At 37.5% G+C, this 14,909-nt stretch overlaps 1 protein-coding gene across 2 annotated transcripts in view; it reads left to right on the plus strand.

Annotated features, from left to right (window-relative positions):
• The window catches only part of RABGAP1L (RAB GTPase activating protein 1 like), a 781,286-nt gene that overhangs the window by 75,928 nt on the left and 690,449 nt on the right, over positions 1–14,909 (plus strand). For both annotated transcript variants that reach the window (XM_010367378.2, XM_010367376.2), the window contains exons 4-5: positions 4,615–4,825; positions 8,667–8,841. In XM_010367378.2, the coding sequence (XP_010365680.1) occupies positions 4,615–4,825; positions 8,667–8,841 (386 nt within the window). The remainder of the gene's footprint in view (positions 1–4,614; positions 4,826–8,666; positions 8,842–14,909) is intronic.

A 14,909-nucleotide genomic window follows, 5' to 3' on the forward strand; every position in this document is an offset into this window, starting at 1 on the left:
TCTGCAACTCGGGCCACCGTTAGATCAAAGCTGGGAGGTGATGATGAGAAAAATGGAAAACTCACCACCGTAACAGAGGTTCAGGTTTTTACTTTCCTCTCCAATCTGGCTGTTCCTGTTTACTTTTTAAAAAGAGGCTGGATGTGGTGGCTCACGCCTATAATCCCAGCGCTTTGGGAAGCCAAAGTGGGCGGATCGCTTGAGCTCAGGAGCTCAAGACCAGCCTGCGTAGCATAGCGAAACCCCATCTCAATGAAAAAAGAAAGAAAGAGTCCTCAGGTAGTTGCTTTTTATATTCTGTCAAGAGTTTTCAGTTATAGGCCGGGTGCGGTGGCTCAAGCCTGTAATCCCAGCACTTTGGGAGGCCGAGGCGGGCGGATCACAAGGTCAGGAGATCGAGACCATCCTGGCTAACACGGTGAAACCCTGTCTCTACTAAAAAATACAAAAAACTAGCCAGACGAGGTGGCGGACGCCTGTAGTCCCAGCTACTCGGGAGGCTGAGGCAGGAGAATGGCGTGAACCCGGGAGGCGGAGCTTGCAGTGAGCTGAGATCTGGCCAGTGCACTCCAGCTTGGGTGACAGAGCAAGACTCCATCTCAAAAAAAAAAAAAAAAAAAAAAAAAAAAAAAAGTTTTCAGTTATAATCTGTGGGAGAGATATAACAGTGGGAGAGAGAGATTAACAGATTATAACAGACTTATCACTTCAATTTGACTGGTCCAGTTCAGTCATCTTGAGTCTGATTTTGCTTCAGCTATTTTGAAGTTCTGCTATTAAGGGCACAGTCACTTAGAATTTTTGTGTTTTCTTAATGAATTGACCGTTTTAGCATTGTGAAGTATCCCTTTTCTTTTGGTTAAAATTCCTTGTCCTGAAGTCTAGTTTTTCTTATGTTAATATAGCCACTTTTGGTTTCTTATGATTAGTGTTTGCATGGTATATATTTTTCTTTTTCCTTTTTTTAAAACAAATTTTCACCTATTTTTATCTTTAAAGAGTGTTTATCATAGATACCTTTTGAAAATCCAGTTTGACAATCTCTGTCTTTTAGTTGGGTTTAGACTAGGGTAAGTAAACTACTATCTGTGGGCCAAATTCCACTTCCTACTTGTTTATGGTGTGGTTTGCAAAGTAAAAATGGTTTTCACATTTTTAAATGACTGAAGCATATCAAAAGGAGACTAATGTTGTGACACATGACGCTTATATGAAATTCAAAGTTTAGTATCCATAATTAAGTTTTAAATTTTGTTAAAAAATCTGTGGAGGGTTGTTTTCTCACTTGTATAAATACTTGCATAATATTGTAGATTTTGTCTCTTGGCGCACAAAACCTAAAATATTTATCGTATGACCCTTTACAGAAAAAGCTGACCATTAACTTTTTTTTATTTTTGAAATGGAGTTTCATTCTTGCTGCCTAGGCTGGAGTGCAATGGCACGATCTCAGCTCACTGAAACCTCCACCTCCTGGGTTCAAGCAATTCTCCTGCCTCAACCTCCTGAGTAGCTGGGACTACAGGTGCACATCACCACACCCAGCTAATATATATATATATATTTTTAGTAGAGATGGGGTTTCGCCATGTTGGCGAGGATGGTCTCAATCTCTTGACCTCGTGATCTGCCTGCCTTGGCCTCCCAAAGTGCTGGGATAACAGGCATGAGCCACCACGCCCAGCTGACCATTTACTTTTGATGTAATTTTTAATATATTTGGATCTAAGTGTACTTACTGTCTTGCTGTTTGTTTTCTCTTTGTCTCTTCTGTTTTTGTTTTTCCCCCTCCTTTCCTGCCTTCTAGATTATTTTTAATGTTCTATTTTATCTCCATCATTGGCACATTAGCTATATAATTTTGTTTTATTATTTTAGTAGTTGCTCTGGAGTTTATAACCCAACTCTTTAACTCATGTACATTCTAATACTATCATAACACTTCAGGTACATTGTAAGATTTTATGCTTCTGCTCTCATTCATTTCACTAATACATATGTTACAAATTCTACAAAATACTTGCATAGGTTGGAGTACAATGGCAGGATCTTAGCTCACTGCAACCTCCACCTCCTGGGTGTTTTTCATTTTGGCTTTAAATAGTCTGTTATATTTTGAAGAAATTAAAGAGCAAGGAATAGCTCTTTTTCTCATATTTAACTTCTTGTGCGCTTCAGTTTTCTCTGTATCATTTTCCTGTAGCCCAAGGAACTTCCTTTAACATTCTTCTTCTGCAATTTAGAAACTGCTGTTATATCCACCTGGGGAATATTTTACTTCAGATCTTATATTTTTTCAGCTCTAGAATTTCTTTTGGTTCTTTTTTATGTCTTTCATTTTTCTTCTTTTGTTAGATGTTTATCTTTAAATCCTTGATCATATTTATGATAGTCGTTTTATAGGCCTTATCTGCCAATTCTATCATTTGTTATTTTTGGTTCAGTTTCTGTACTGTTTTATATTTGGGATTTATAGAGTCATGAATCTTGGTTTACACAGATTTGTAAAATACCTCTTCAAACAACTTCTTTTTGGCCTCCTCTTTTCTCTTTTTTTAAATATTATTTTTATTGTTTCTCCCTAGTTCCCATTCATCTTATGTTTTTTATTTTTTTAAGACTCTAGTTACACTATGTTAGACCACCTGAACTACTTAATCACCCAGGCTCATCAGTCTTATTGTTGCTGCATAAGTGCTTGTTACATTAAGAAAAGCATGTAATAACATACATGTATATAATAATCTAATACAAAATAATTTAAACATATTAAAATGTATTTGTAGGTTTTTATTTATCCCTTTTGAAATACATTATATTGAACTGACTGAAACAGGGAGAAAAACATGTTTCAGTGGTTGAAGAACTTGGTAGATGAAGTAGTTCATTTTGAATGGCTTTAGTTTCTTAACAAAAAAGTCAGTGGTGAAGTTCCATATTTTAGTATAATATTTAGGAGCTGCAGTGGGGGAATTTGAAATGGCTTCTGTGATTTATTTATTAAAATCCTATCCTACAAGAGGAATCCTGGTAATGGCAGTCTGAAAATTCTGCAAGGACCTGGTTCAAGTGATACATGTATGCTTAATTTTGTGCAGCATGAATGTAGGTAACAAAGGGGAAGCCAAGCAGAATGTGGATTTTGGGTAGGGGCATGAAGGGAGAATGTTATACTACCTGGTACACGCAGATGGATGCTCTCTAACCACAATTGGACCTTGGCTGCCTGCTGTTCTTAGAATAAAATGAACAGTTTTTTTTTTAAAGAATTTCATTATGATGGGGATGGAATTGGTTGAAGCAATCATAGATTCATTCTCCAAAAATAATTATTTTGAGAAAAAAAAATTCCACTGGAACACTTACATAGTTCATAGAAGCCAGCAAACCAGGAGTGAGGGAAGTAAGGAGCTTGACATTTGTTGTTGGTATGAGATGTAACATTTTAACGTTGCTTTTTTTTTGCTTAGGAAGTTAGGCTGCTTAATAAATGTGGTGCAGTGAAGGATCTTTACAGTCAAGAGAAACTTTTAACTGATTTACTTTTGTTTAGTCCTCATTATTTTGGGGCTGATTCACACTATCTTTAGTGTAGTTTTTTTCTCCTTATTGTTCTATATCACTTGTTAACCAAAAAGTGGCAGGTCTCAATCCGTAGAGGTTTACTTAGTCAAGGGTTTAGTATGTGCCTGGGAAAAACATAGGCCACAGGAGTAACTGTGACCTGTGCTTTTCTAGAGGGGTTTTGGGAACTTCAGTGTTTAGAGGGGAAAGTGCAAGAACAAGTTAAAAAAGAGGGAAAGGTAGGCGGTAAGGCAAATGGTTGCTTTCTTGTGAGGCTTTGACTAGCCTCAGTAAATCTACATTTTACATGTGAAAAGAAGTAGAGGAAAAAGCCAGTTATGCATTCATCTTAGTGTAGGTGAAGGGATGATTTCTGGTCTTGTCCTGTGTCTGTAAAGATAAGCTGATAATTGATATTGTCAGGATGAGATTTGACAGAACTCAGCTTTAGAGCTAGTTTATAGGGAGGATACATATCTTAAAAGATTTAGGGGCTCACAAGGAATTTCCTTGTGAGTCATCTGTGAGGGAAGCCATCTGGGGAGATATGTGCCCTTCTATCGTTGTGGAAACCTGGCATATGGATGAGGCTGTGACACAGGGTTGTGAATTTACAGCTATCTGGGAACAAAAAGAAGGCAGTATTGCGTGACTCGGTTCCCAAGCTTGTCTTTTGCTTTGGCATAGTGAGTTTGGAGACCAGAGGTTCTGTTTTCTTTTACATACTTGTAGTCTATATTTTTGATTTTTTTAAATATAAAGCTTAAATTTTTTTCTCTCATCTGAAGAACTTACAGCTAAGTAAGATAATATTTTGAGAGATTTGAAAGTATGAAATGGCTGACTCTGGAACTCTGACATAAGATTTAGGATTATAAAATCCTAGAATCCTAGATTTTAAATCCTAAAATGTTAAAATATAAAAGAAATGAAAATAGAGAGACCTAGGTTTTATTTGAAATATTTCATTTCTTTTTGGGCACTGGCAAGATTATAATGATGGTGGAGTTTTGCATTGACTTTTGAGTGTTTCTCTTTTTGTTTCTTCAGAAATTTGTACACCCAGACCATCTTCTCCAGGTGGACTACCTGAAGAAGATAGTGTTTTATTTAATAAACTGACCTACTTAGGATGTATGAAGGTTTCTTCCCCACGTAATGAAGTAGAGGCTTTACGGGCAATGGCAACCATGAAATCTTCCAGTCAGTACCCCTTTCCTGTTACCCTGTATGTACCAAATGTTCCAGAAGGTTCTGTGAGGTAAGCTCTAATTTTTTTTTTCTCTAGACACGTATTAAGTCTTTTAGGTGGTGGCAAAGATGTTATAGCATCATCAGGTGTAGGACTTGCTGTGAACTCACTGTAGACATGCAAAGTAAACATGTTTAGGCTTAGACTGTGTTCACTGTTTGAAAGGGGGCATTTGAACAATTGTGTTAGTCTATTCTTGCACTGCAATAAAGAAATATCTGAGATTGGATAATTGATAAAGAGAAGAGGTTTAACTGGCTCTTGGTTCTGCAGACTGTATAGGAAACATGATGCTGGCCATCTGCTCAGCTTCTGGGAGGGAGGTCTCAGGAGGGGAGGCCTCAGGAAACTTACAATCATGGCAGTAGTCAAGGCGAAGCAGAATCGTTTTACTTGGCAGGAGCAGGAGCAAGAGAGAGAAGGGGGAGGTGCCACACACTTTTAAACAACCAGGTTTCATGAGAACTCAACTATCATGAGAACAGCACTGAGGGGATGGTGCTAAACCATTCATAAGAAACTGCCCCCATGATCCAATCACCTTTCACCAGGCACCACCTCCAACATTGGAGATTACAATTTGACATGAGATTTGGATGGGGCTGCAGATCCAAACCCATATCAACAATTACGCTTAGAATATTATAAATAGAAATAAAACTGTAAAAATACTTGTAATGTGCATTTCTCTATCCTGAATAAGCATAAAAATCTGCCTTCGGCTTGTCAAGTAATAGTGGTTGAAAGAAACAGGAGTGAGCCATAGATTTTAAGTTACTTACATTAGACTGGAAAGAAGCAAAATGACTTTTTCCTCTTATGCTTAATTAGGAATAATACATTACGTCAGCTGAACCTTTAGTTTCTTTAAATGTAACTCAGGGCCGGGTGTGGTGGCTCATACCTGTAATCCCAGCACTTTGGGAGGCTGAGGCGGATGAATCACTTGAGGTCAGGAGTTCGAGACCAGCCTGGGCAAAATAATACAAAAATTCACCAGGTGTGGTGGCACATGCCTGTAATCCCAGCTACTTAGGAGGCTGAGGCAGGAGAATTCGCTCAAACCCCGGAGATGGAGGTTGCAGTGAGTGGAGATCACGCCACTGCACTCCAGCCTGGGTGACAGAGATCCCATCTCAATTAAAAAAAAAAAAGTAAGTCAGATAATGTTTTTCTCCTACATTCAGTCTTTGCCTCAGTCACACTTGTGGTTATATTTGAAATCCTTATCATGGTTAGCCACTGTTGACCTATTGCTCCAACTTGTTCTTCCCTTCCTCCTCCTTCCTTCCTTTCTTCTTAGCCTGTTTGTGCTGCTGTTAACAAACTGCCATAGACTGGTGGTTTACATACAACAGATAATTATTTTTCATAGTTCTTGTGGTTGGGAGTTCCTAGATCAAAGCTCCAGCATGTTTGGTGTCTGGTGAGGGCCTGCTTCCTGGTTCATGTGTTCTCTCATGGTAGAAGAGAGTGTAAGAGGGGTTTCTTTTATAAGGATACTAATCTTATTCAAGAGGACTCCCTTCTCTCTCTCTGTCCTTCTGTCTCCCTCCTCCCTTCTCTCTCTTCATTTATCAAAAGAAGATGCAGATTTGTGTGTGTGTGTGTGTGTGTAAGATATGCAAGAATATGAAGATAATTTGTTTACTTCCAATATTAGTACCACTTTCCTCTCCCTTTCTCTCTCTTCATTCATTACATTCCGGTTATCCTAGCCTCTGTATTCATTCTCACAGGACTTATCAGTCACACTTCCCACCCCAGGACCTTGGCATATTATCTTTATTCTCCCTAAGTAAATCTTTCCCTGATTTTCCAATGTTTTTTGTTTCATCTTAGTAAACATTTTATCGTAAGAAGACTTCCTTGGTTGTATCATGTAACTCTCTTTCTTCATACTGGGCTGTTTTTTTTTTTTAATAGCACTTTTCTTTGAATAGATATTATATTTATTTGCTTATTAGTTTATTGGATATCTTCCTCACTAGATTATAAGCTTGTGAGAATAACTTCTTTGTATTTTTCCCTGCTGTAGCTTCAGTGGCTAGGGAAGTAAGTGATTCATTGCAAGATTTTAGCAAATATTTGTTGAATGAACAAATAAGCAGACCACGTCAAAGAGATGAGGTTGAATTTGCCTTGAGCCTGAAATATTCTCTGAAAGTTGCTTTAATCTTTTTAAAACCCTGTCTGATTTGCCTCATTCTCTAAATTTTAGAATGTGGGAAAACTTAGGTAAGTTCCGAGTACCAAAATAATAGCAATATAAATTTAAAAAATTTTGGTAAAAATGCTTTGAATTTTTCAGGAAGGGGTTTTGCATGTATATTGTTTATATGTTGGCATCTAAAAATGTCAAGATGTCTTTTTAAAGAAAAATTGTTTTCAAAATGTCTTCTATGTTATCTGTTTAGCTTCAATTTGCCAGACACACCTTGACAGAGATTTAATGTTTTGACTTGCCTCTTTATTCTTGGGGTTGTCCCCTTACCCCTCAGTTTCTTAATTTGAGATCTTGAAGGGGTCTTCAATGTGTAGATCAATCCAGGACTTAGGATTGTTTTTTGTTTTGTTTTTGTTTTTGAGACACAGTTTCTCTCTGTCGCCCCAGACTGGAGTGCAGTGGCATGATCTCGGCACACTGAAACCTATGCCTCGTGGGTTCAAGTGATTCTCATGCCTCAGCCTCCTGAATAGCTGGGCATACAGGTGCCCGTCACCATGCCCGGCTGATTTTTGTATTTATTAGTAGAGATGGGATTTCGCCATGTTGGTCAGACTGGTCTCGAACTCCAGACCTCAAGTGATCCACCCATCTCGACCTCCTAAAGTGCTGGGATTACGGGCATGAGCCGCTGTGCCCAGCCAGGACTTAGGATTTGTGTAGGGAAAGTCAGAGAATTATTTGCTTCCAAATCCCACAGACTCCTTTTAGCTGTTGTATTCTGTTGTTGAATTCATCTTTGGAACCACCTGACCTTTTCTGTGCTAGAAAGGGCCTCAGTTGAACAATGAACTGGGGCTTAGATAAACTAATAGGTGCTTCTCTGAATAGAAGTGGGCTCTTCAGGGATAGTCTATACTGTTCTAGACTGGCATTCATTTTGTCATAACCGAAAAAGACTAGATTTTAGGGATGGGTGATATAGTTGTTACCAGGCATGTATACTTAGCTTTGGAGTAAATGAGTTGGATCATAGGAAACACAAGAATGAAGAAATTGTTAGAAGATAATAAAGAATTTGTGTGTATGTGTTTGTGTGTTTGCATGTGTGTGTGTGTGTGTGTGTTATGAAAATGAAGATAATTTGTTCTCTCTTGCATTGTTAATTCCAGTTTATTTTTGTGATTTTTAAGATACTTTTGTTTGGCTGGGTGCAGTAGCTCATGCCTATAATCCTAGCACTTTGGGAGGCCAAGGCAGGGTGGATCACCTGTGGTCGGAAGTTCAAGACCAGCCTGGCCAACATGGCAAAAACCCATCTCTACAAAAAATACAAAAATTAGCCCAGTGTGATGGCGGGCACCTGTAATCCCAGTACTTGGGAGGCTGAAGCGGGAGAATCGCTCAAACTCGGGAGGTGGAGGTTGCAGTGAGCCAAGATTGGGCCACTTCACTCCAGCCTGGGGGAAAGAGCGAAACTGTGTTTCAAAAAAAAAAAGAAAAAAAAAAGAAAAAAAAAAAGAAAGGGGAAAAAAGATAGTTATGTTTATATATCATATATTGTCATAGTAAAACTATTTAACTATTTGTTCTTTTTTTTTCTTTTTTTTAAACCTAACTGGAAATATGTCTTTGTTCTTTGATAGTTAATATTTTATCTAACTTTTCATTACTGTTCTACAGAATCATAGACCAATCCAGCAATGTGGAGATAGCATCTTTTCCAATCTATAAGGTTTTATTCTGTGCACGTGGACATGACGGAACAACAGAGAGCAATTGCTTTGCATTTACAGAGAGTTCCCATGGTTCAGAAGAGTTTCAGATACATGTTTTCTCCTGTGAAATTAAAGAGGCAGTAAGTATACTATAGTGTAGCAATTTGCTATAGAGATGAATTAGGGTAACCTTTTTGAGCTCCAATTTCACTGTTGTATCAATACATTACATAAATTTGGAGCATATTTCTAAAGACGAAATTAGTATTTGTAATGACATAGAACTGAATGTGGAAAATCAATTCCGGTATATCTGCGTAGGTAGGGCACTCTCACAGCTTATTTTTCTTGTCATAGAAAAATACAACTGGATGTTGCCTTTCTACCAAACCATGGTAGTGAATTGCTTATGCTCAGAAGGGAGACTATTTTTGCAGTTGTCTTATTACTTTGCCCTAGTAGATTGTTCCATGTGATTTAAAAAAGTGCCTATAACGATACCTGTTTCTCTGATGGGCTTAATAGTTGCATATTGCTTTCATTTAGATATTGCATTAAGATTATTTTATTGATCTCTGTGGTTTTCACTGGTGATTATTTGTTTTGTGCTTTCTTGCTCAGAGGCTATATTTTGCTCCAGAGAACTGGCTTAATTAAAAATACAAATGCTCACATAGAGCGGGTATAACAACTTGTAGTCCTTTGAAAATGCCAGTAAGTTTTTTTTATAGCAATTATTAATTGGTCGATTATTGTTAGGAGAAATGGTTTAGATTAAATGCTGTTAAATGCATAGGGAAATCTTCTTTTCTACATCTATTGAATTATCCCCGATTTTAAAATGTTGCACTGTTAAACTCTTAGTACTTGCAGCCATTTCAAAGGCATTCATAAATAGGTGTGGATGGCAATGTCTCAGGTATGTTTGCTTGTAAAAAAATAAATTATCAGCAGAAAGTGCTGAAAGCAAGTTATTCTAGCCTCTATCATGAAACATGAATAAATCATTCCATTAACAGGAATTTTGAGTTTGTTTCTGGCCACAAAATGGGAATTCATGGAAATGTAGATTTCTCTGAGTTTGATACAAAGCATGATGGGTATGTCAGTTCTTGTGCCCTAGTAATCAGTTTGCTTTGCACTAAACTGAACATGCACAGACACATAAAATTTAGATTGTAACTGTAGAAATTATCTGTCGGAACGCATGCCTTATGAAAGAAGTTGAAGTTTTGTGTTTTGTTTTTTAGATGGGGCTTTATCTATTTTTTCCCCTGCACTTATATATCAATGTGTATACTGACTTCTTATTCAAAATGGTCTGATAGATAAGAGAGTGAATGAGTGTAAGTTTGCTGCTAGTGTGCCTGGCATATAATAGTGAATATAAATATGCTGAAGGAATATGTATGTTTTTGTGAATGAGGGGGGCTATTTCTGATCCTTACGAACTCCACTACAGAGGTGGGGAAGCAGATGGTAGAATCCTGGCATTTCATGTTGGCAGCCATCATTTAACACACCTGTGTGATTTTTGAATCACTGGAACTCAACAGCAAGGAAATGAGCTTTGAAGACCTGGAGAACCTGCTGCTTGGAGAGAGAAATACTGCTGCAGAAGGAAACTGAATTGCTGCAAGAGGTTTCCATAACTAATGGTATGAAACTGTCTTCTTTTGGATTATAGCATTCACTTGAGTTCAGAGTAGGGGAAATGTTTGTTATTTTTGAGAGCTTATCATTGTAGGTAAGCAGTGGAAAAAAACTGTAGGAAATTCTTGGCCAGACCATTTTGGATATAGTATTAAATAAATGCTCTCTATTTCTAGAGAGCGTATTTGTTCCATTGCACGTTGTAAGAAAGTTATCTCCATCTATTATAAATTTTTTAGAGTGCATTTTAGAAAGTGTTACATTATGGGGGCATTAGTGGTAAAATATATTGTTTGAAGGAGAAATACATGACAGTGGTCATTAAACCTTATTATGAAACATTATTTCTTTTTAAAAAAATTTAAAAATCCTCCTCCAGGTAATGAATGAGACATCAGTTCTAAATGAGGAATAACCCGGTATAAATAGAGAGCTTATGCCAGGCACTGTGCTAAGCATTCATTTGATACTCATAATAGCCCATGACCAGGTTGGTCTTATTAGACAAGTGACTTTATGTTTCTCTTTGCCTGGAGCAGTTCTACTTTATGCTTATTGTCCAGGTTATTACTAATACCCTCATTTTTATTCTCAAAAGTCTTGTGGTTTGGATGATAAATTGTATGATTACCCTTTGTTTATCCTGTGTCTAAGAGACTGGGTGAGAGAGCTGGGTTTTAAATTGAAGTCTTTGACTTTGAAGAGCCATTCAGTTTTCAGTAACAACTTTCCTGTTGCTTACATATTCTAAAACACAAATATGGATTTTTGTATTTTAGTTATGTTTTATAAAGGGATTTATTGGTAACATAGCTTGTATTCCAGTTACGTTTTGTATTTTATCTGACCCTTTTACAGAAGCTGTCCAACATCTTCCTCTCTGCCCTAAAAAATAATTATGCTTTTAATTAATCTGAAGTCTTTTAGTTATATTTACTGGCCATCTGATTGTCTAGTTCCCAGAAGTTTTCTGTTCTGTGATGAGCACCTTTAGTCGTTAGTATTTCAGTCCCTCTTGATGGGCGCAAACTGTTGGCAGATAGTTCAGGAACCAGGTGACAAACAGTCTTACTGCTTAAGTATGTGCTGTGCAGCAATGCCACGCATTTATTTATTTATTTATTATTTTTTTTTTTCACAGAGCTCATGGATGAGAGCTGAAGAGGTTTGTCGTTAAAGGAAGATTTCTGAAGCAGGAGTAGCAGCATGGCTGCCACTACTGTCACTGTGATGCTTATTTCACTATAAAACCCCCAAACTCCAGGCACCAACAGTGGTAGAAGGGAATCCCAGTGAGGGTGATGACTCTCTTGGACACCTGTGACACAAGGATTAGGAGGTCCCACAGAAGGGTTAGGACACATTTGACTTGCAACAAACACTTTGCTGTGCTTCTACAGGACCCTGCTGGAGTAGATTTCAGTAATCTATGGCAAAATAGTTGGACAATCCAACCAGAAGTATCTTGAGGTCAATGATCTCTGTATAAGGAGAATGATATGCTAGGCTTCTGCTGAAGAATTGCAGACTAGGCAAGGTATCAGAAAGTGTAGTGAAAAAAATACAAGGAGGCACCTGTTCTTGTTGCATCTTTGTGGATGTATTATATAAAACTTTTAAAAGATACTTTTAAAGGGTTGAGTCTTAAGATTTTGTTTCTACTAGCTAGTGTAACCATTCTATTCAAAGCAGATTTTGATGATATTTGTATGTTTTAGGATACTATTCAGTATTAGAAACTCTTGAGTGTTACATTATAGAAGCATGTTTTTTATCATCTGGTGTTAAAGGCCTTCAGAGATATTTCTTGATAAATATCAAGGGCATCATTGGGAAGATATTTATTCTTATTGCATTGGGGTTGCAGATATGACACTGTATAAAAGAAAACCTGTTCCTTGCATGGGAAAATTTCCTTTTCTTTTTCTTCGAGATGGAGTTTCACTCTTGTTGCCCAGGCTAGAGTGCAATGGCACAATCTTGGCTTATTGCAACCTCCACCTCTCGGGATCAAGTGATTCTCCAGCCTCAGCCTCCCAAGTAGCTGGGATTACAAACACGCACCGCCATACCTGGATAATTTTGTATTTTTAGTAGAGACAGGGTTTCACCATGTTGGTCAGGCTGCTCTCAAACTCCTGACCTCAGGTGATCCACCTGCCTGGGCTTCCCAAAGTGTTGGCATTACAGGTGTTAGCCACCGCACCCAGTGGAAAATATCATTTCTAAACAAATATTTAATTGGTATGTTAGCTAAATGCCTCATTTTGGAACATAAATCGGAAGTTATCTTGTCCATGTTTTCCTTAAATCAGTTGATTTTTATGATTTTTAAAAAGTTTCCTGGTAATGTGCCTCTTATTTTAGCTCCTTCCCATGAATAATGTATTTGAGCTAGTTGTTTTAAAAATTTTAATACATACCTTTCAAGGTATGTATTTTTCACATTTATTTCTTGGGTGAACTTTTTTTTTTTTTTTTTTTTTTTTTTTTTTTTTAAGCGAAGTCTCCTAGGCTGGAGTGCAGTGGCAAGATCTCAGCCCACTATGATCTCCACCTCCTGGGTTCAAACGATTCTTCTGCTTCAGCCTCCTGAGTAGCTGGGATTACAGGCGCATGCCACCATGCCTGGCTAATTTTTACGTTTTTAGTAGAGATGGGGTTTCACCTTGTTGGCCAGGCTGGTCTTGAACTCCTGACCTCAAATGATCCACCTGCCTCAGCCTCCCAAAGTGCTGGGATTACAGGCGTGAGCCACCATGCCTGGCCTTGAGTGAACATTTTCTTGATATATGGTGTTTCTAAACGAGTGGGTTATCTTTCACCAATATTAATGAAAAGACTTCATCTTGGAGAAACTAGCTATGTTATTTATTTTAAATAAATACCTTTGTTACTTAATAACAGTGTTTTGGACTTTAAGATGTAAATACATATTTGACAATTTGGAAAATACTGAAATAAAAAAGAAAATAAAAGGTGTTTAAAATTCCACCACAGTTAAGATTTTGGTGTATCTCCATTCCAGATATCTACATGTGCTGTCCTCCCTACCTCTTCAAAAATAACAACAACAAACTCAAACAGATACACAGTTTTGTGTTTAGTATTTTCTATAGATACTGTTTTCTGGAGTAAGATTGTATTATTTATCAATAAACCTTTTCCTTTTGCAAAGAAAATGCCCGTTCAAGACTATTTGTGTATGTGTTTTAATAGTGTGACATATATTGAAGTGTTTGCCATGGAATGTGTTTTTAATTTTCTTTTCTTGTTGTACAGTCAGCTCTCTATATTTGTGGGTTCTACATGAATGGAGTCAACTAACCACGGCTTTAAATATTTGATAAAAATGTATGGTTTCATCTGTACTGAATATGTATAGCCTTTTTTCCTTGTCATTAGTCCCTAAATGATACAGTATAAAAACCAGTCACATAACATTTATATTCTATTAGGTATTATAAGTAATCTAGAGATTAAAGTATATGGAAAGATGTGTGTAGGCTATATGCAATACTATACAATTTTGTATAAGGGACTTAAACATCTATGGATTTTGGTATCTGGGAGTTTTGGGGGGTCCTGGAAACAATCCCCCATGGATACCAAGGGACAACTGTAATTGGTTATCCAGTTTGTCCTAAGATACTGATAGTCATTGTTTCTGAAGTTTATCTTGTTAATTCTTGGATTACTGTTTCAGCTTATTCACAGACTCTAGAATTCACAATTTATTTTAACTCTTGGTAGAAATGGCAACTTGTAAGATGTAGTATTAAATGCAATTTGATTGCTGTTAATGCAATCAATGTACTGTCAGATTCTTTCTCCAAAAGAGAGAAAGATGGAGTCTGATTTTTTTTTTCTCCATCATTCTCTGTCACTCTGGCTCAGTTCCGTATACTTAACCTTTCTATAAAGAATTTCTTGAAGGCTTGCCGTCTGTTTTAGAATTTGCCAAGTTCTTTGACTTTTTTTGATATGGCCTTCTAATGTGACAAGCTGGCTGATCTGACATAAAGAATGTGAAAAAGAAGAGATGGGAAAAAAGATTAAATATGGCTGGGGTCTAACTCTACCAGTGTATACAAAATTACATACAGGTGTTCCTCTGTTTTCACATACAGTGCTTTCTTAAAAATACACTTGTCTGGAAGTAGCCAGAAAGAGTCTTGGCCCAAAACCGCCTAACAGCAGTTATTGTGGCATCTCTACAGTGGGGAATGTTGTCGGAGTTAAGATATTATTTTGGGCATATAGAGAGGAAAAGGGGTCCTTGGGAAATTTTCATTTTTTAAAGCATCTCTGGAAAAGTTTCTTGTAAAGCCCTGACTCTTAGAGCCAGGCCAGCAACCTATAATATGTAAATGCTAGCCGTTAGAAACTGGGTCCACCCGACATGGCAATTCCCACGGCCTTCTTGCCCTTGTCCCACATGTTCCTGGCAACATGGCTGCCCACACATATCCTTGCATGTGGAGAGCATCATGGCACCCTGTATTTGCGTATTAAAAGCTAGGGTGGGCGGGCCAGCTTTTTCCGCCTGCTACTT

This window comes from Rhinopithecus roxellana, chromosome 8, assembly GCF_007565055.1.
Source record: "Rhinopithecus roxellana isolate Shanxi Qingling chromosome 8, ASM756505v1, whole genome shotgun sequence".
Taxonomy (NCBI): Eukaryota; Metazoa; Chordata; class Mammalia; order Primates; family Cercopithecidae; genus Rhinopithecus; species Rhinopithecus roxellana.